Here is a 21,358-nt window from a genome sequence, read left to right as displayed (position 1 = left end):
GGATTTCCAAAGTTCCCGGAACATTTCTAAAATGCTGGTGAACTTGCGAAGAAGGTGGTACGCATCTTATAGGTCAGAGAATGATTTGGAGAGGAAAAGGACGGTAAAAAATGATGAGAATACATAGAATTCATTGAAATTATATCATTTATTGTCATAGATTTACATTATACAAAGTTTTAATACATATAAACATATTATATTATATTACATCATGTCACAAGTTGTCAGCAACGGTCAGCAGTGGTCAGCGATGGTCAGCTGACGTCGGGAGATGTTGGCAGAGGCCAGCTTAGGTCGGGAGATGCTGGGAGAGGTCAGCAGAGGCTGGCAGTAGCCAGTAGTAATCGTTGTACGTTGCCAGAAATATAAGCGGTGGTCAGCAGTGGTCAGCAGCGGTCAGCAGAGGCCAACGGAGGCCAACGGAGGCATGCAGAGGCAAGTAGAGTCCAGCAGGGGCAAGCAGTAACAAGTAGTAATCGTTATACGTTGTCGGAAGCATCAGGGGTGGTCAGCTGTGGTCAGCAGAGGCTAGCAGTGGCAAGTAGTGGCAAGCAGAGTCCAGCAGGGGCAGGCAGTAGCAAGTTGTAATCGTTATACGTTGTCAAAAATGTAAGCGGTGGTCAGCAGCGGCCAGCAGAGGTTGGGAGAGGCTAACAGTAGCCAGTCGTAATCGTTATACGTTGTCAGAAGTAACAGGAGTGGTCAGCAGCGGTCAGCAGAGGCCAGCGGAGGCTGGCAGACGTCAGTCGCAATCGTTATACGTTGTCAGAAATTCCAGGAGTGGTCAGCAGCGGCCAGCAGAGGCTGGGAGAGACTAACAGTAGCCAGTCGTAATCGTTATACGTTGTCAGAAATTCCAGGAGTGGTCAGCAGCGTTCAGCAGAGGCCAGTGGAGACCTGTTGACGGGAGGTCGGATATTAGTTATTTAAGAGCGAGAAGGGAAGTGTGAGCCTTTCTCTCTCGACTCCCACGAGACGATCCGAACTTACTTTGAGCAACTTCGGAGAATCGAGAAAGAGTGTATGCGTCATTTTGCCTTTGTCGGGTTTCCGAAACTCCACGAGCTCACGTACGCGTGATCTGACATAGTGTGAGAGAGCACCCTCGGTGCCTTTCTGGCGTCTCTGGTGATATGGTGGCATTTGCAATTTTTCAGCCGAAGATTTAAAATTTTCTTGTAATAGCATCTCTACTACTAACTTAAGTGCATGCTCAATTTTGCGAGTAACTGCATATTGGCCAAATATTTGATCCAACAAAGTATGCAAATAGAACAAAATTCAATAAAAAAATCCCAGCTCCTGGTTTTCGTGTCGGGTGTATGCATTGATCAGGTTCATGCTTTTACTGCAACATATATGTATATATAATAACAAACCGTAATAAACAAAAGGTTTTGCGCATGCTTGTCTTAAAATATAGAATATATAGAATGGTCGTGTTGATGATAATGTCGGTGACGCTTATTCGCGTTGAACGAGAGTAGATCGGCATTGTTTAATAAGAATTCGTCTTTAATGCGATTGATCGACGCGCCATCTTCGGAATACAAGCAGGCAATGTTAGTTAGTGCGCATTAGTGCGTCCGTCGATCAGAGTATAGTCGAGTTTACCTGCCAAACGTGTATCTATGATTGCTCAAGTTTGTATACTCGTGCCATTCTCGCTGTTGTATTTCATTAATTTTCGTGAAATATTGTGCCTGAACGGGAACACCAAGCGTCTGGAGCGTGTATACGAGTACTCATCGAAGAAGGAGTTATGGGGGACGCAGCGATGAACGTCGCAGCGTCCGGTCAGCGTATTGTAAAAGAAGGCTGGCTTCAAAAACGCGGTACACCTCAGACCAATTTCATAATATTTATGTTTACTCTTTCGCTTCGCTTCAAGTAGATTGGCAATGTACATTCACGATCGACTTTTCCTCGTTTTCTCGCATTACCCTTCGAACCTCCGCTGGTTCACCATTCGGCAAAATGTCATAAATACATTGTCCAAAATGTCTTTTGCGAAAATTTTAGAAAGTATCGTAGTCGTTCCGCGATTAATGTCGCTTTTCATGACCGGCCACAACGCGTTAGAAAATGTAACGCACCGTGTTTACTAATTAATAACGCATCGATCGCTGGTTTCCACGATTATATTTCGTGCTTTCGGATAGTTTCTCGATTTCTTGTATAACCCTTTGCGGTCCGAGGCATTTTTAATATTTTGTTCCAACAGGTCTGTGCATATTTCAGCTATTTCCATTTGTATTCTACAATTTATAGCAAAGAGCATAACTGTACCAGTAGTTTCTTATAAGACATTTTTTTTATTGCAATTAGCATTAAAGTTTACAAAAAATAAACATAACAGGAACATTTCGCAGGAATAAAGGTATCATAAGAAATTTTTTTAAGTTGTCAAGATGTCCTTTGACTGTAACAAGAAACATTTATTGATAAGACTTTGACCCTTGTTTTTACCAATAAAATTTTATATTTAGTTTTTACATCTGTTACATTTGTTTCTACTATCTGCAATATTTTGATAATAATCCATTGTTCTTTAATCCTGTTTCACAGTTTAGGAGTTACTGACGATGTTCATTCATAAGAAGATTGCACTTTATGTTTTAGGAATGCCTATAAACTTTCAATTGGATTGAAACCAGGATATTGTACAGGCTGTTCCAGAACAAAACATTTTTGTGTTTTTATCCAATTTTGTATACTTTATGTAATATGTTTAAAGTTTTCATTTCATTGGAATGTAATCAGCATATTTTCCACTGTATCTAGTAAATTTTTGTTCAAAATATCTGTATATATGTATGGGATTATTATTTTGCTTATTGAATGCACTGGTCAAATGCCAAACACAAACATATATCTACTATATAAAAGATCTAGTACTGTACTTGACCATTTGTTTAACATGCCATGGTTGATGTGTTTCTCCTTGAATCCAGCACCAGAATTGTTCAACAGAATTAATTCTGTTTATTTTAGTTTTATTAGATCATGTAGCATGTATAGCACTACTGAACTTATTCAATTGAAAATCAATAACAAACTGCATATTAAGTTGTGCACTTGTTTTGTGTAAACACTACTACAGACACAAGCCATTATATAAGTAAATATTTACATTTGAAACACTGAGCTTAACTTTGCAGCTACATGGTGCAAAACTTTATCAGTGAACATTTTTTATTACAGGCAGAGAAAAGAACTTTTAGAACATTAAAAAATTATTTATGTTATCTTTATTCTTGCAAAATACTCTTATTAAATATATTTTTTGTGACTCTAAATGCTAATAGCAATGAAATATGATTTATAAGAAATTCCTGGTTATTGACACAGTTATGGTCCCTGTTGTATGCATCTTTCCTTTTTATAGTAACGAAAAGCCAATTCACCGTAACATATTTAATATAAATGAAGTAATTACTCTATATGCTTTACCATTATTTACAATTTAATTTTATTCTTTTTCTTTGGATTTTATCAACAGGGGAACACATAAAAAATTGGAGGCCAAGGTATTTCGTTTTGCGGGACGATGGTACGCTGGTCGGCTTCAAAGTGAAACCTGATCAACAAATGGCAGCAACCGCACAGCCTTTAAATAATTTCACGGTTCGAGGATGTCAGATTATGTCTGTGGATAGACCTAAGCCTTATACCTTCGTGATTAGGGGTTTACAGTGGGCTGGTGTAATTGAAAGGACATTTCACGTAGAAACGGAGCAAGAAAGGGAAGATTGGGTAGCTGCTATCAGGTTAGATTGCTATTTGATTCTGTACAAACCATGTGAAAATTGAAGGTACGTTAAATATCATTTTCATTAATAGGTATGTAGCTGCTAGATTAGCGAGTGAAAAGCAGCAGCAGCAGCAAACGCAAATGCAACATTCGTCTTCGTCAGAAGATGTTGAAATGGAATCTTCAGGTGGTGGTAGGTCGGATTCAAGTGGGTCTGTCGGAATAGTGTCTTCGGATGCAGATGGCGGCAGTATAGACGAACTGTCCGCAAAGTTTAGTGTTCAAGGAACTTCGAGTAGTAAAAGTACAGGGAAGAAGAAAGTAGTGAGTATATAACTGAAGCATTGTACGGGAAAAGAGCACGTACGATTTCGAGAAAATCAATTCCAAAGTTTTCAATCGAAGCTCCACCGTGTTTAAACTGATGCCTGCAACAAATTAAAAGTTTCATTGTCATAATCCCAAGTACTGTTTATGCTTTGAAAGTAGTTAGGTCTATTATAAATAAAGTATGAGTCTGTGTGATTGCAAGGCCAGCTACGAATTATTGGCTATTTAATATCTATAATAGAGTCTGGTAATCTCAAGAATGTAGTTGTCTTAAACTTTTGTTCGCTACTGTAAGCGTGGATCTGAAGTGAGCCGGCTTCGTCGTCGCGAATTACGAAGAAAGATCATTTCTGTTTCAGACCCTTGAAAATTTTGAATTTTTAAAAGTGTTGGGTAAGGGGACATTTGGAAAGGTAATCCTTTGCAGAGAAAAGGCAACAGGGCACTTGTACGCTATAAAAATTTTACGAAAAGAAGTAATTATTCGTAAAGACGAAGTGGCGCACACACTTACCGAAAGTAGAGTATTGCGTACTACAAATCATCCGTTCCTAACTGTACGTATCCTACCTTCTAGCCAAAAAGATAGCACAGGTGCGCTATCATTAATTTCTCAATAGTGAGAAAATAATTACAACTATATCACTCATCGCTATTTTAGTTTGAATATATGAACTTCCTCCTTTGTACAATTTTCTTTCAAATAAAAACTTATTCTCACTTGCTCCAAAATTAAACTGAATTACTCGCCAGAGATTCTATTTGGTACTGGAGAATATGAATCGTATCAAGGATAGTAGGCATTGCTTTTACACAGCTAATGTTTTGAACAACTAATAACAATTCTCAATCCTTGTTTATTGCAAACATGAAACTGTACATGCAGTATTGAGAAATTAAATAAAGATAGCACACCTAGTTCATTATTTTCTCAAATATTTACAGGCTCGATTAACATTTAATGTCTGTTGATTTACAGTCTTTAAAGTATAGTTTTCAAACAGCGGATAGGCTGTGTTTTGTAATGGAATATGTGAATGGCGGCGAGTTATTTTTCCATTTGCGACGTTCTCGTGCGTTTGGCGAGGATCGTACTCGATTCTACGGGGCTGAAATCATTTCAGCGTTAGGTTACCTTCATTCGCAGGGTATCATTTATCGTGATCTCAAATTAGAAAATCTTCTTTTAGACAAAGATGGACACATTAAAATTACTGACTTTGGATTATGTAAAGAAGACATAACGTATGGTAAGCGTAGAATTAAACGTACGAATTATAACGGTATTCCCGTTTTAGGGGTGAATTTTTAAAACATTTTTGAAAATTTGTTTACAAAAAAAACTTTCAAACGTACAAGGTTAATTCTTTATCGAGTTAAAGGCGCACATTATTCAGTGTGAAAATAATGGAAAATACCGGTAACATTTCCATTATACAGGAAGAACGACGAAAACATTTTGTGGGACTCCCGAATACCTGGCACCAGAAGTGCTCGAAGATAATGACTATGGTCGAGCAGTAGATTGGTGGGGTGTGGGCGTTGTAATGTATGAGATGATTTGTGGCCGATTACCTTTTTATAACAAGGACCACGAGAAACTTTTCACGCTTATTGTAATGGAAGAAGTTAAGTTTCCTAGAACTCTCAGTAACGAGGCGAAGGACATGCTTGGCGGTGAGTAAACGCTATTAAATATTGGGTTGGTCTGTTTTGTTCGATTACATTTTGCCACCTTTCAGGCAACTTTATGATTCCACGTTCAAAAAAAAACAGTTTCACGAACAATTACGTATTCTCTTCAGCAGCAAAGGTTCTACTATGAACGGTGCATTTTACATTTCACGTAATTTTCTTTTTCCAGGATTACTTATAAAAGATCCGAGCAAAAGATTGGGAGGCGGACCGAACGATGCAAAAGAGATTATAGATCACGCGTTCTTTTCGTCGATCGATTGGTCGGATCTTGTACAGAAAAAGATTCCACCTCCGTTTAAACCTCGAGTATCTTCAGATACGGACACCCGATATTTTGAAAGCGAATTTACAGGTGAAAGTGTTGAACTTACGCCGCCCGATCAAGGTTTCTTGGGCAGCGGAGCTGGTTTGAATTCGATAGCCGAAGAGCAAGAACATTTTACCCACTTTTCGTATCAGGAAAGTCACTCAGCAGCAACCTCTTCCATCGTTTCCATTAATCACTGACAGTATCAAGGGTTTTCTTTGTTTATATATTGAGATGAGTGGTTAAATGCATGGAAAGGTCAAACAAAGACGTTCAATTGCGACGAGTATTCGTGGATTGTCTGCCGATTTGGAAGATTTTTTGTTTTTTTTTTGTTTTTTTTTTAAGCAGATCAATCGGAATATCACATTTTTTGCTAATTTACGATGCTTTTTTGTGCATCTTCGGAAGGTTTTAACGCATATCTCCAATGGCAGATCAGATTTGTGTGTGTGTGCATGTGGGTGTGTATGTGGGTGTGCGTATGTGTTTATGCGTGCTCGTGCGCGCGCATTTACACATACTCATTAAAATTGTACATGGAAAATTTGTGTACTATACGATCCAATTGAGCTAATACTATTTATACCTGCTGAGTAGGTTCGCGACGATATAACGGGGATAAATTTGGAAAGAGAAAGAAAGTGTGTGGAAAAAAAAGGAAAGTGGAAGTTAACTTAAGTTCAATCCCCTGCGTTGTGTTACATTGTAAAGAGTGGCATGTTTCTTCTGCGTCGAAGAACGATATTTGATAATTGTAGCTACCAGTCCTTTGTTCGATGAAAGTGACGTTCGACACTTTAGCTTCATTGTAAACTCGATTGTAATAATTTATGAAAGGACAGTTCCTGGATTCTTTTTCTGTTCTTTTAAATTCGTTAGTTAACTATTAGAGCAGAAGCCAAAATAGCAAATTACACTTGGCATGGAGCCAGCCAACGAGTAAGTGGATTATCCATTTTAAACGTAGATGCATAGAAACATTAACAAGCTTTAATTGCACTAACGTGTAAATCTGAGATCGAGAATTTTAGAATCGAGAGAAAGCGGTTTTTTTTTTTTTTTTTTTTTATACATTTAGTACCATCAAATTAGGAAATTTTTGTTTTCCTTAATACGGTTCGCGCTATTCAACTATGTGTATCATTGACAAATAATGATTTACTGTGAGAATCAGATGGAAATAATGAAATGCTACCCTAATATTATATTATTAATATTCTATGCTACAATGATTATATATACATATATTTATATTTTAACAATTAAAGGATTATATTGTACGTACGCATTATTAATTTCCATCTCATTTGTAATTAGCAAATTTTTGTAGTTTATTTGTTTCTATGTGAGAGAGAGCGAGAGAGAGCGAGAGAGAAAGGGAATAGGAAGAATTAAACAAAAACAAACAAACAAACAAATAGAATTAAACTCGATTGTTCGAAGTTTACAGACAGACAATTTTGCTATTTACAATAAAAGAGCATGGTACATTGTCATATGAGACAAAATGGTAACTAAAGTGATATGTCTATATATCGTTTCAATCGCTTTATCCTATATTGTGCTTTATATTTCATTTATAAGGTCTATATTGTATGCCGGGAAAAAGTCGTCCTTTATAAGCCAAACTTGATCCAAAATAGCACCTTCCTTGTCATCGGATACCTATTGTCAGATTATTGTAAACTGAATAATAACAAACATTCCTTGTGCCTATTTTTCCAAACTAACCAATACCTGTTCAAGATAAAGATGAGTCCTATTATACGCCTTCATCCTCGTATAACCATAATCTGAACTATGATACGCAGACCATTCTGGTTTATGCGGGACGAACTTTTCTCTACCCTCTACGCATCCGGCCGATCCAGTTACTATGTGCACAGGTGCCTTGTAATTTTTATACGGTTCTTCGTAACTCCCATTTTGTACCTATAATTATTTACCACCTTTTCTTATTTATTTTCTTCGTATTAGGTCGTTCGATACGTTCGTGCTGTATTTCAAGGGGGTGTTCTGGTTTAGAAATTCAATTTTTGAGGTTTTTCTTTTTTGTTGAGAATTGCAACAATCATATAACAATATGTAATCACGGCAACAAAGCAGCAGTAAATACACATATAAAATGTTCCCGCGCAAGTAAAAAGAAACCGTATCTTTAAAATGATGGAAGATTGATAAAAATGTCATAAGGTGAAAGTAAATGGTATCAAATTCTGCACAATCTCAATATGCATTTTTATGCATCAGTGAAGACTTCTACAGCTTTTAACCTATAAGAATTAGTAACACGTAACGAAAATATAAAGTACAATTTCGATGCAGAAAAGCTATCGAGTCGTATATGAGACAGCATCGATGGGCAATTGTTACTGGAAGAAAATTTACTATGAAATAAATAAATGCACAAGCTTATCGGACGACCTAACATTATTGGCTAAATCCATCAAAAATAAAGATTCAAAACCTTGGGTTTGCAGAACGATAGAATTACCTTAAAATTGTACATGGGCCACATACGCTCATAACTGTGCTCGTGCGCCCATAATAATAAATCTACTTTTTGTTTAAAGAAGAGATCTTCCAATCCGAACCAATTTATAAATGGCAATCCAACTCTAACAAGACTTTGGTGATTGGTACAGTCATCTGCATTTGCATTACTGCAGTACATTGGTCTGTGACCGAATACCACTATCCATGGCCGCTGTTCTCTATATATTTTATTAGTTTTTAATTCACGAATCACGGGACAAAAGTATTCGACTATAAAACATTATTCACGCACGAATATGAAACATTATTCGAGCAATCTTAACTTCCGAATAACAAAGATGGGCGAATAAATATTTATTTGTCATGTAAATAAGAAAATAATCTGTCACGTGCATACACTTGCGACGATATTTAAGTTGACGTTTATATTTTTAGTAAGTTAATGAAATAAATTGATATTCAAGACAATTGTCATTTTCTGTCGATTAGATATTTATTCTTCCTAGTTTGTTGTTTCAACAAAAGTTTGTTCGAATAACGAATAATGTTTTTATTCGGGTATTTTTTATTTAAATAGTTTTGTACAGTAAATATTTTTTTTTTTGTCCCAGATGAACACTGCAAATAACTAATAACTATCTAAATAAATTATTCGAATAAAAATGTTTTATCTAGATGACGATTTATTGAAATTATGCTAAACTCTGGTCTTGACAAGAAACAATAGAAGCTTACCTATTCTTAGGATTGTTTGCTTTTTCTAAATCCCTTTCTAGCCAATCATATTGCTTAACCAGTTGTTTAATACCATAATTCATAAAGTAATAAGCTTCTGTTTCTATACCTATGAAGTGGACAGGTCCTACATTAAAACTATACCATAAACCTTCACTGTCGCCAGGCATTGTAAAACGAGATCTAAGAAATTTATATAAAAAATGATGGATTTATTAAGTAATAAGGCTATTGAAAAATCATTAGGTCAATTAATAAATAACGTCGAACTTTTAAAGTAGACAATATTTTTTGCTTTTTCTGTGAAAAGATTAATATGACAGTGGCATGTGCCTATTTTCTGTTGAGCCCTTCAATTACAAAATATGTAAAATGCATCACATGAACACAAATCTGATTGAGCAAATGTTGCTATTAGAATCATATCACTAGTAAAATAAATATAAATTAAGTTGCTAATCAAGGGTATGACTGTACTCAAAACCTATACTTACCTGTAGTTACTAAAATTGTATCTTTCTTCATGATTACCAGGTACTGTCATATAAGGTAAATAAGCAGCAACACCTTCTATTTGCTTCATGAATTCATCGCCAACGCGTGCGTTATCAGTATCCATATCATATGCAAAATCTCCCACATGAATGGCTGCATCATATAGTCCACGTTGAGCCTCTTCCTGTAGTCTTGGTAAACTTTGAGCATTTTCATTACCCATATCGCCGAATATAACAATTTGTGGTGACCAATCGGCTGATTCTTTGGGAGCAGTTTTCACGTAAAAGACGTTTGACCATCCATATTTGCTACCACAATGGTAAACTGTTGAAAAAAATTTGCTTGTATATATAATTTTTATAAATTATACGAATGTAGACAATTATTCAACCTACTATATTTGCTATTGGGTGTTAAATTCTTTAACCATACTCTATGAATATATTGCTTCTGTTTTTCATTTCCACCATCAACAAATATCGTGGAATATCCTGTGGCACTAAGAACAAGTCCTCCTATACCATATTCAACGATAGATTCCTCTGTATCGTTCCTAGTGCTCCATGTCACAACAATATCATGAATGTTATCTGAACATAATATTAGTTATCAATGAAATCAATTTTAGACAACATACCTTCATGAATAGACAGACAAGTAATGAAAGGTAATTAAGGTTTTCATAATAATCAATTTGTAACGAACGTTTGTAAAAATGGTATATTCCTAGCAAACGGCCCGTTCACCGATCGGGGTGAGTTTAATTCAGTACATTATTGATATGTATTTCATTATCTGCGGAAATTCGTTATTTTTGTATAAACTTGTCGTAAAGTTACAGTAAAAAAGTAAGGTTAAGTATATTTTGACAGGTTTACAGGTGGAAACAAGTGACTATCGATACTCTGTTCAAAATGCCAGGTAGTCAAATGCTAATTTGTTAAACATTTATTGAATGAAATTTCTGCTAATGTTTCATTGAATAAATCACCATTTTACTATTAGGTACATTTACTAAATACATAATGGCTCAAGTATCCAATGAATTTGCTCTTCTTAAAAATATAAAATATTGATAGTATTATATGTTATAAAAAAGATTAAAAAATGTGTGGCATGCCTCCAAGTGGTTTCAATTTAATTCGTGTAAACATCAGTAATGGGATCTTCAAAAGAAAAAGAAGGGTATAAACATCTCACTGTAAACCATACTTTACATTTTAAAGGCCCAAAAACAGGCGCTCATACAAACACAATTGAAACTACATGGAGGCATAGTAAACATTTTTTGCCTGAATATTGTCGGTTAGTATTTGCAATTTCACACGTTTTTTAATATTTTTTGTAACATATAATACCATAAATATTTTCTATTTTCAGCAAAACAGATAATTTCATCGGGTATCTAAGCCATTATGTATTTTACAAATCTTACAAGCAGGGGAAGGATGATTTATTTAATCAAATATTAAAAGAAATTTCTGAAATTTCTTTTGACTCTGTAGAAAATGAAAATATACCAGATCTAGACGATAATGAAATTTAATAATAAAAAAAAGTTAAATCAACGCACTACATACAATTGTAATTTATTATATTGTCTACCCGTAATCAGTGTCAGAGGGGGGTGGCAACATTTTTTACTGTTGCTGCATGTAATGTCTAACTATAAGTACTGTCTGAGTAGGTCTGGGTTATATGGGTGGGTGGGGGGAGTAATTGTTGCTGCACATACTGTCTACCTGATCGACTCATGAAAAGTCTATGCGTAAAAAAATGATTTTTATGCATACACGTTCTACAAATTCCCATTTAACGATGTAGCATTATCAAATTAGATCAATCATTTATAATTTGTAACATGACATAGCAACGATAGTCACTTGTTTCTACCTGTGAATCTGTCAAAAAATGTACTTAACCTTACTTTTTACTGTAACTTTACGAGTTTATAAAAAAATAACGAATCTCCGCAGATAATGAAATGCATATCAATAATGTACTGAATTAGACGAATCGAATGACGTATAACTCACCCCGATCGGTGAACGGGTCGTTTGCTAGGAATGTTCCAATTATTCTTACCTCCATAAGCAAGGTGTACAGCCTCTGGTTGATAGTACAAAATATTGCACAAAGTGCCAGAGACCAGAGACAAAATTATAACTTTAACAATAAATGAATCCATTTTTTTTCTTTTTAGATATTTAGAACGGCAGCATCAACAAATGCTAGTCACGATGACATTCGATAAATCTAGTTGGTGGTCTTTTCAGACAGAAGAACTTTGAAAACTGTCAGAGCGTTAGATCTTGATGATCTTGACGATTCACAACACCACGCTACAAAGGATTTCGGTAGATCGCTGCGCATGGTCAAAGAAACAAAAGCACTTTAATCAGCATTCAAACGTAATAGATATACATTAGTATTAGTTCGCATGTTGAATAATGAGTCAATCATTATCAAGGAAACTCCTATTTGTCATTTATCAGGCTGTTCACACATCCAAACAAACGATATTATCGATTGTGAAAGATGTTTTCGTTCGCGATATTTCCACAGAGTTTAACGATTAAACTTCAACGGCATTTAAAACGAAAACAAAGCTTCGAACCATGGCTGAACAACGTCTCACGGAAGTGTTTTGTTCCTTGCAATTCGTTGCAGTGACGTGTCAGCGCCATCTCAGGTATAACTATAACGATCGTAGTCTCTTGGACTATATCAATTTTTTAATTTAAGAAATAATTAAAATGAAAATGCTTCTCGAGTTTTGTTACATTTATTTATACATTTTCGACAACAGCGTCTGGATCTTCTTTGGTATAATTACATTAGACAAACATTTTAAATTGTAAGAATATTTTTAGTAGGTATTTAGTTGTTGTTAAGAAGACACGTCAATTTTACACGTATATATTTTAATTGTAATACTGTGGATGATGACGTTCCAAGTGTGGTATTATTAAAATATCTTCCAAATCAATGATTTTTCGAAGGAACGATTTTGCACCAATTGATGCATCAGAAAATGTATAATTCCATTTAAGAAAACAAAGTTGAGTTTCGTATGCCCTATACACGTCCATTTGGGAGAAGCTTACACATCAAATTATGTAGCCGCCGAAATAATTAAACTTTAACCTGAAACGGATCAGTTGAAAAACACATTGGATTACTTAAAGGAAACCAACATGTACCACAAAACCATAATGCAGTATTGTCGGTAATGACCAAGCAGTTGATGTGACATAACAAAAAATAAATAAGGAAGAAGAAGAAGAAGAAGAAGAAGAAGATGAAAATCTAGATAAGAATTTAGTGTGCAGTCGTTCAATGTCAAAGGATTCCTCGTCGCTGAAATAGAACGAGCCTGGTGCAAGTTTACGATGATCGAAGAATCGTAGGGGCGATCGATTTTCGCTGTACCTTCCGGTGTATTGATCAAAGGCATTTCTAAGTTAAGCCCGCCGATATTAGTCGCGTAAGATGGAAGTTGAAAGGGAATAGCACGAGGAGAACTGAACGGGCAATTGCAGAGCTAGCATCCCCCATGCCCTATATTGATCACGCGCTCTGACAGTTCTTTCTCCCTCTTTCTCGGGGCGATTGCTCGCTCTGCTTTTCTGGTGCACGTGCGCTGACACGTATTTACACACGGAGTGCACCCGTAACGTGACACACGCGCTCACAGGACACCACCCCAATGCACTTTCATTCTTGTCCCGTCTCCTCCCATTTTAAGGTCGCGATGCTCTTTCTTCGCGTACTATTCAGAGTCACTTATTCGAATCTTCTTTGGCGATCATTGAAACCGAAATAAGGTTATATTTCTTTATTATCTTTTTCCCCCATGAAGTTCTATTAACCCAGTTATGCCTAATGATGTCTAATCCAGAAGAATTTCGTAAATATCAGAAAAAATTTAGTAATACCAAGTTTAGAACACGTACCAGTAGGACACGAGAACAGCTAGCGAAATTTCCATATATCTGTCACATCTTTTCTAGTACGAATACGATATGCTGATAAATATCTAATGGCAATTAGATATAAGCTAATTAGATACCCAGGACGTTTATAATTATGGATAATAACTTTAAACGACAATCGGTGTAAATATAAATTTTCTAGAGAATAATAACGGTGAAAAGAAGGTTTATAATAAGCTTTCTTCTTTTATTTATAATACGTTATTGTAAAGTTAGATCGATAAAACCGACCACCAATAAACTACACACGATTAGGGTCGTAGCTAGTGTTATCAGCTCCCCGATGCAACGTTACGATTCGTGTTATAAATTACAAATTAACGAAACTTGATATTTTAAGGTTAGAGTAAGGTTTTCGTCGTCAAAAATTGAGTAATTGGTCAGAGAGCTAAGGTACTCTATCTTGTAATCTACCTAATGTTAGACACTGAAGGGCTGCTTCCACTTAGTTTTGGGTTTACAATGCCGGTTGGATGAATGACCTTTATCAACCCTGCACAGACAGGGTCTTCCAAGGCAGTGATTCTCAACCTGTTTTGGCTCACAGCTGAATTCTAAGTACAGGATTTTCCAATAAGAGCTGTAGACTCTTATCACGCGATTCAAACAAGTTTATAACAAATATGGTGGCTATGGTTCTATTGTTCTTATTGAAAAACCATAATTTTGTATATAAATGTTACATTGTTTTTTTCTGTAATTATGAATAGATGCCATTGGTTTCAAATATTAATTTTAATATTCTTGAATCCAATTGAAAAATAATCGACTTATATCAGGCAGCAGCACATAACGTAATCCACCGAGACCTAACCTAGATCAGTGTTTATTAAACAGTATGTAACAGTATGTAACACTTAGTGAAATGTACATTTTATATTTTGACTGAATACACACGCGAATGAAGTAAAAGCAATAAAATAAGTATCAAATATATACAACATTGACAAAAAATTCAGAATAGACGACACAACAAATGAAAATGTGGATTTTTATTTAATGTAATGGATATGCTTGCTTGTTCATAAGTTGATTCTACTGTGGAACTAATGAAGACAATACGACGCTCACATCTGGCGCACAGCCGAGCCCGTTTCTTTCCTTTGTTTTTAATCGAGCCAAGGTCGAAAATTCTAGTTTTTCGCTGTCTTGCTTTTTCATTGTGATATAAAGGTCACCTTGAGTTTTTTTTATAGAAATGGCACAGTGAAAGTTTCAAGTTAAAAAATTTCGACATTAATGGAAAAAAAATTGAAAGTTATTCCTTTTATTTAATTTCATAGTTGACAGTGATTTTAGAATAAATTTTATTCGATTGGAACAAAAAATAATAGAAATTTCAGTTTCTTTATTCTATGAATCGATTACGAGAACGTATTGTTACAACACGGAGAATCCTAGTCACTTTAGAAACACATAAACGTGTGACATTCTCATGCAATACATAATCGGTTGTGCTACATGTATTAATTTAATGTTAAGAAGTATTCATAAATACCATACAGTGCTGGCAAATTGGTACAGAATATGCTTACAACTACTAAACAAATTCACTTAAAGAAATAACCTTTTTGCTATATATATTTATTGTCTATTCTGTTTTACTACACGACAAAAGCAACGATAAAAGTAAAGCGATCGAAAAATACATAATAACGAAAAATGTATATGTTCTTAAAATATAATTTAGTCTGAATTTGGTTGCTGACTGTCGCGCGAACGGACAAAAATGATGGTTCTGGGTTAGGGTGCGCCGTAGTCAAAGGGTTAAAGACGGTTCTGCGTTAGGCAGTGATCAACTTGCTCCGATGCTAGAAGACCCTATTCCTAAATCGTCCGTAGACGGTGCTGTTTAATTTCGTTTCCGCGAAAGAAACCATTTTCGTCGTTTCAAGTGTGCCTGGAACAGTTCCCCATTTTCGAATCGTAGGAAAGATTCGCGTGGCGAACGTGGTGAAAAGTCGACGGTGGATTGAAAACGTGAAGATGGAGGGGCTGGTCGGCGCGAGAACGACGCGAGCGCCGCGTGACGGTCGCCGCTGTCGCCGCTTGGCGGCGAGGGCTGAAGATCAGCGTACGACGAGCGATGTCAGGGCTGCTGCCGCCGTCGGTTAACACGCACAGGTTCACACCCATCCTCGCCGATAATTCTCGCAGCCCGTCGACGTCGCGGGAAACAGAAAGGACGATCGTCGGGCTACACGGCGTCCAAGTGTCGGTGAATCGACGGTGGTCGGGCACGTCTAACCTCGTTTCCCTAGCGCGAGACGGAACGTTCAGTGAATTTCGAATCGTCGAAGATAAAAAGTGGTGCGTACTGGGGCGCATAGGCAGGGTGGCAATAATACGTTGGTTGCTCTTTGCCGAGATCCTGCGACGATAATCGAATTGGGGAGAAGAAAAGTAGAGATGAGATCGAAGGATCGAGGAAAGACGTTCGCGAACGATCGTCGAGGTTACGTGTACGCGTGAAATCGTTGGTGCGAGATTTCGTTTCCGATTCTGCGTGCAATCGGGACGGTCGCGAGTGTCCTTCGAGGAGGGAGGGAAAGAAGATAATCCGGACAGGAGTGCGAGGACGAGGGGTAGAAATTGCATAAGAATCCTTGGACGCGGCGACGGAGGGTTCCCCATCGGCGGTGAAACGAGATAACCTCCGGAGGATGTGGTACGTTTGATCGGGAGCACTGGTCGAAGGAATACGAAGGGACTGTCACGAGGATGGTCGGGGCGTCCCCGAATCAGAGCATCCTCGAGGTTTCCGAATACCGTCAGCGACGAGCCGCCCGCCCGAGGATGCAACGGACCAGGATGATCGAAAGCGTGGAGCGGTGTTCGGCGAAAGCTCTGATCAATAAGCCGGGAGGACATCGGGAGTTCTGAGCTCGGTGAATCGTTCGCGGCTGAGGACATCGTCACGAGGATGTAGGGGGGCCCATGCACACGGGGCCCCGTCGAGGGTTTCCTCCTGGACTCGTCGCGCCAGGAATGGCAATTCGAAGGTCGTTAGAGAATCTTCGGACACTCGTCGTAGTACGCGTTCAAGAGAAGCTTCCACCCTCGTCGACGCGTGCAAAGGAAGAAACGATTTGCTCGGAGGAGCAACGTTACGTGTTTAATAGCTGATCGTAGGCGCTCGAACCTCTTCGTATTTTCGGGGTCTGGCTGAAAACACGGGAAACGCAACTTTTGCTACGCGTCGTATCGTCCCGACGAAAGGAATGATCGGAACGGAGAAGCATCGTGTTCTGTAGCAAAACTCTCGTTAAAGGTGCATTGCTCGTAGTTAGTTTCCGTAATTCTCGGTCGGTCTGTGTACGACAAGTGGCAGGACTGTCTCGATAGTCCGTTAGTGAAATTTGAAATTCCCGGGGCTGCCGGTCGACCGTTGTGCCCACCAATTGGGATAAACCGAGCGGAAACTGTGCGTGGTTCGAAATATACGAGCCGACGGGAACGCGAGCCTGAGCACGGAAAACAGTACAGGATAAAAGATGCGCGTTTACGTTTATAGGGAACGTAGGTATTGTCGGTGAAAAGTAGGTCGCGCGAGGTCGATAGTACCATCGAACGGGAAGATGCGAGAGGAAACGGAAGGAATGGCACGCGGTAACGACGTTAATATCGGCGAATCGTTTTTTCGGGCGATGATGGGGCTGTGATCGCCCGAGGCAACGTCGCATCTCCACTTCAGATCGGGTAGACCACCGTCTACGCGTCGAGACCAGCGAAAATGGTCGATCTAGGGGGATACATTATCATACTGATCAACCACAATGACAAGATCAAACTATACGGTAAGCATCGATAATTTCGTCCACCGTCTGTCACTAGTTCTTAACGCTAGATCCACCGAACGCGTCAGAATAACTTGTTTCGTTATTTCTTGTAACCGTTACTCGTTTACAGTAAAACTTATTATTTAACCTTTTTCCGTAACTTTTATTGAAATATTCAAATTATTAATTCTGTGAGTTTCTTTTTTATGTAAAATTGATACATGGTATACCTATACATACCGGGATGAATCATTTTGACCTCACACGAAATGAAGGCAAATTTTCTTTTGGTACATTGTTGTGGATCACAGAATGTAAACAAACAGATCGTCGATAGGGATTGTTTGATCGAAGCCCTTAACTGCATTATGAATTTTCGTTCTGTTATATTTAACTCGATGAACTAACAATTGAATTTGAAAATAATTGAGGCAGCTGTGGTCTAGACTGATTAACGTATACCAATGTACAGGGTGTGTTGACTCGAATTATTTGCCACGCTTTTTACAAACAAGTTATATTAACTTGAAGTCGAAATTTGCTTTATGACAAGTAGCTAGTTCTCAGCTTTATAATTGATAAGTTGATCCAGACGTCAGATATTTATTACAAACTTCATATAACAAATTAAGAAGGAAGTAGCATATACAATATTATATATCGTATAATTTAATCTACTGCATTTGAATTGCATAAATCATACCTTATATTGTTCAAACCAGAGCCAAATAATTTTTTCCCCTATTATTTTCTATTTTAATATGCATAAATAAATAGGAAGGTAGCTTAATCGTAAAGAACACAAACTATCATTTACAATTTGATAACGTGTATTATTATTTCTTTCCATTACAACTTTAATACCAGTTGTTAAAGGAAATATTGGTTAAGAGGCAATTCTATCTAAGTAGTAATAACGCAGATATCGCTGGCAGAGAGAACAGTCCCGAGTTAAGGGGAATGTGGTACAACGAGTAAGTAGAATGTGGACAATCTCGAGTAAGCCTTACGAAGGTTGACTATAACGTCTGACCTAATACGACTCGCACAGAAGGCTTTTCTTTTTCTCAGAATAGGATACAGTTTAAGAAAAGCGTAGAGTCACAATAGATTTACTATAAAAATACAATACGTGCCAAATATAGAACGTCGACACAGTTGAACATGTTTTAAGTCGGTCTGGATCAACCTGTCGCTAAATTCATATACTTTATTTTATGCTAATTGTGAGCGTCTGACATCTTTCGTCAAAATTGAGACACAAAAATAAGAAAATCAACTGGTTCGAATCAACGGCATCGATGGCGTCGTTAAAGCGACAACGCGCAATTTCGTTTGTCATCGCGAAGCGAGAAATTGTTTTCATTTTAATTAGCAGCCTTTTATGCTGCTTAATGAGTGCCTGCAAAGTCGGTTGTCAAGCACGTAGACGTTTAGCCACGTCTTCGTTCTGAAATTTCTTTGCCGTGTTTCATTTTTTAAAGCATCATGTGAAATTAATTAGCGCCGCGACCATTCGTCGGATTTACCTATTTTTTCAATGTTCGAACACATTGCCAAATATTCAGCAAATAGAATTCGAATACCATTTAATAAAATTAACGAAAGTTGCAATTTCTTTTATCTTGTTCAGTATCGCGATACACTATAACAAAGCTATATCGAATTGTTATAAAATAATTAAAGTTTGTTTGTAGGACTCGAATATCCGTGAAATATTAAAATATTAAATTATTCGTACCGGTCCTGTTTGAAATACATAATTGAATCGTACGTTCTATCGCGTGTCACTCGTATCTACTGTCTGATCTGGCGCGCTCGTATTCTACTGATTCTGGAATTGACAAGCTTCGTTCCCATCGAACGTTTCGTCTGTCGGAACGTTCGAGCTTTTTCCTTCTATTTTTTTTTTTTTTTTCGTGGTTTACGTATGCATTGCGTTCCATAAATAATAAACCCTGCACGACAGAGGACTTTTCCCCCTCGAAAATATTGTTTTCAAATCGTTTCCGAAGTTTCGTCTCGCTAACCTTTGAATCTTTCTCAAATGTGACGCAGGTTCGCCGGCCGACAACGCGGACACGTTGGAGGTGGCGGATGAAATTTTACAAGTCAATGGCAGTACGTTGGAAAACGCCAGCCAGTCCGAAGTCATTCAATATATATACCAGGTAACTACTATATCCTTCGTCTTTTTAAATTTCCAATCGTGCTCTAAACGTATAAAAGTAACAGAGAAACTAACATTAAATAGAAGATCCGTATCGTCGCATTTATTCTTTCGAACGGTACATTTTTCCTCAGACGTTTTCTCTTCGATCCTACCAAAGATACTTAAGAGCCCTCTTCGTATGTTTTATATCGAGAAATTAAACCGTCTACCTCTACCCATCGATTAATCGAATCGTTCTTTTCACAGTGCATCGAGTCACGAACGATATGCCTGCGAGTACGGAGGAGAAGCGGGAACAAGAAAGGTGAGTGTTTCAATCAAACGTTTAATTTCGTGCAGGTTTAAGAGCGTGGGTTAACATTTTTATAAACAAAAAAAAACATGGTTAAAAACATTTAAAAGGCAATAACTAATCTAACAAAACGAAAGGTCGTGAAATTAGTCATGCCAGGAAAATAAATTGGCAACTAGATACGCTTGGAATTGATATTGGTGGCGTCACCTCTCACACTCGCCACCAGAGGGATCGCGCTCTCGCAAGCGCTCGACCAACCCCTCAATTTCTATATGTACACTCCTCGACCGACTACCCAACATCCCGTTGTCTAAGGTAGGACCTGCTAGAAAGCTTTACTGACACGAGTCCACTAGCAGGCCCGGGACGAAATCTTCTCTCCTTCCCTTTTCTACCTTCCTACGATCTTTCTCGCTTCCTCCAGCAGCAGAAGCAGCGCTACAATATTATAAATTGTATTGGTAGTATCAGAAGCATTTAATCTACCCCCTGGTCGTTCCACGCCAAGAGGTAAAGAGCCCCAGAATTACACCTAACCCCTCTTCAACATTCTCCGTGTCGTTGAGAAACGGTATTTGAACGACCCAATCTTCACTCCCAAGCACTATTGTATGTAAGGACGGTTTTCTCTCGGGTCTTTTCTTTCTAAACCGAGTCTGTACTATTCCAGCAACTCATCCAGGCTCTCTCTATACCCCGGAAGTACTGAATTCGAACAGCACGACGATATTCATTCTGTAGATCGTCAATCGATAGTTCCTTTCGGACGATATCTCGCGGTGTTTCGAGCGAAACCTCCGCGAATTGTTTCTTGCGAGTAGCGCCGCACACGCGAGGAAAAATCGACGAGCGAAATGGGCCGTTAAAGAGGATAAACGTGTTACATCGAAAGATTAGAAACGTCGAGTGGCATCGATTTCCGATAGAATAGAGTCGATCTTTAGCTTCCTCGATAGTTCCGTTAATCTGTTCGGGCGACTGACGAAGTGAATTTGATCTGTGTCACAGTTGCGGGGATTTCCCTCGAAGCAAACGCGTCTTTGGCATATAGAGGATGTTTATCTACAGATGGGCAATCTTCCAAGGGTTGATTCTGTTGTACAGGGTGTCGCAATATTACATGTTCCGATCATCATAGTGTGATTTTATATCTCTGGATCGGTGGAAGTCTATGAAACTAACATTTTCAAGGTCAAGTCTCGTACGATTGCATCATCGTATTTTAGTAACTATAAGGGACCGAAATCTGAAATCTTTGAACCGTTGCGTCTCACGTGCGCATCTTACAATTT

General features: G+C 37.8%; 3 protein-coding genes across 5 annotated transcripts in view; 2 read left to right on the top strand and 1 right to left on the bottom strand.

The window, feature by feature from the left end:
• The first annotated feature begins 1,559 nt into the window (after positions 1 to 1,559).
• Positions 1,560 to 6,427, top strand: Akt (AKT serine/threonine protein kinase). The gene is made up of 7 exons (XM_076776683.1): positions 1,560 to 1,838; positions 3,506 to 3,773; positions 3,847 to 4,081; positions 4,447 to 4,644; positions 5,067 to 5,337; positions 5,528 to 5,764; positions 5,952 to 6,427. The coding sequence occupies exons 1-7, from the start codon at positions 1,766 to 1,768 to the stop codon at positions 6,290 to 6,292; spliced, it is 1,623 nt and encodes a 540-aa protein (XP_076632798.1). The 5' UTR covers positions 1,560 to 1,765; the 3' UTR covers positions 6,293 to 6,427.
• Positions 6,428 to 7,512: 1,085 nt separating this feature from the next.
• LOC143347487 (acid phosphatase type 7) lies at positions 7,513 to 12,492 on the bottom strand. Its single transcript, XM_076776684.1, has 7 exons — positions 11,910 to 12,492; positions 10,220 to 10,414; positions 9,821 to 10,148; positions 9,327 to 9,509; positions 8,590 to 8,809; positions 7,833 to 8,027; positions 7,513 to 7,760 (listed from the first exon to the last, which is right to left on the bottom strand). The coding sequence occupies exons 1-7, from the start codon at positions 12,010 to 12,012 to the stop codon at positions 7,662 to 7,664; spliced, it is 1,323 nt and encodes a 440-aa protein (XP_076632799.1). The 5' UTR covers positions 12,013 to 12,492; the 3' UTR covers positions 7,513 to 7,661.
• A 3,396-nt stretch (positions 12,493 to 15,888) lies between these two features.
• The window catches only part of LOC143348065 (protein PALS1), a 102,681-nt gene continuing 97,211 nt past the window's right edge, over positions 15,889 to 21,358 (top strand). For all 3 annotated transcript variants that reach the window (XM_076777872.1, XM_076777873.1, XM_076777871.1), the window contains exons 1-3: positions 15,889 to 17,616; positions 19,657 to 19,769; positions 20,018 to 20,075. In XM_076777872.1, the coding sequence (XP_076633987.1) occupies positions 17,553 to 17,616; positions 19,657 to 19,769; positions 20,018 to 20,075 (235 nt within the window). In that variant the 5' untranslated portion in view covers positions 15,889 to 17,552. The remainder of the gene's footprint in view (positions 17,617 to 19,656; positions 19,770 to 20,017; positions 20,076 to 21,358) is intronic.

The sequence above is a fragment of the Colletes latitarsis genome, chromosome 11, assembly GCF_051014445.1.
Source record: "Colletes latitarsis isolate SP2378_abdomen chromosome 11, iyColLati1, whole genome shotgun sequence".
Lineage (NCBI taxonomy): Eukaryota > Metazoa > Arthropoda > Insecta > Hymenoptera > Colletidae > Colletes > Colletes latitarsis.
This window is presented reverse-complemented; position numbering and strand designations above follow the sequence as displayed.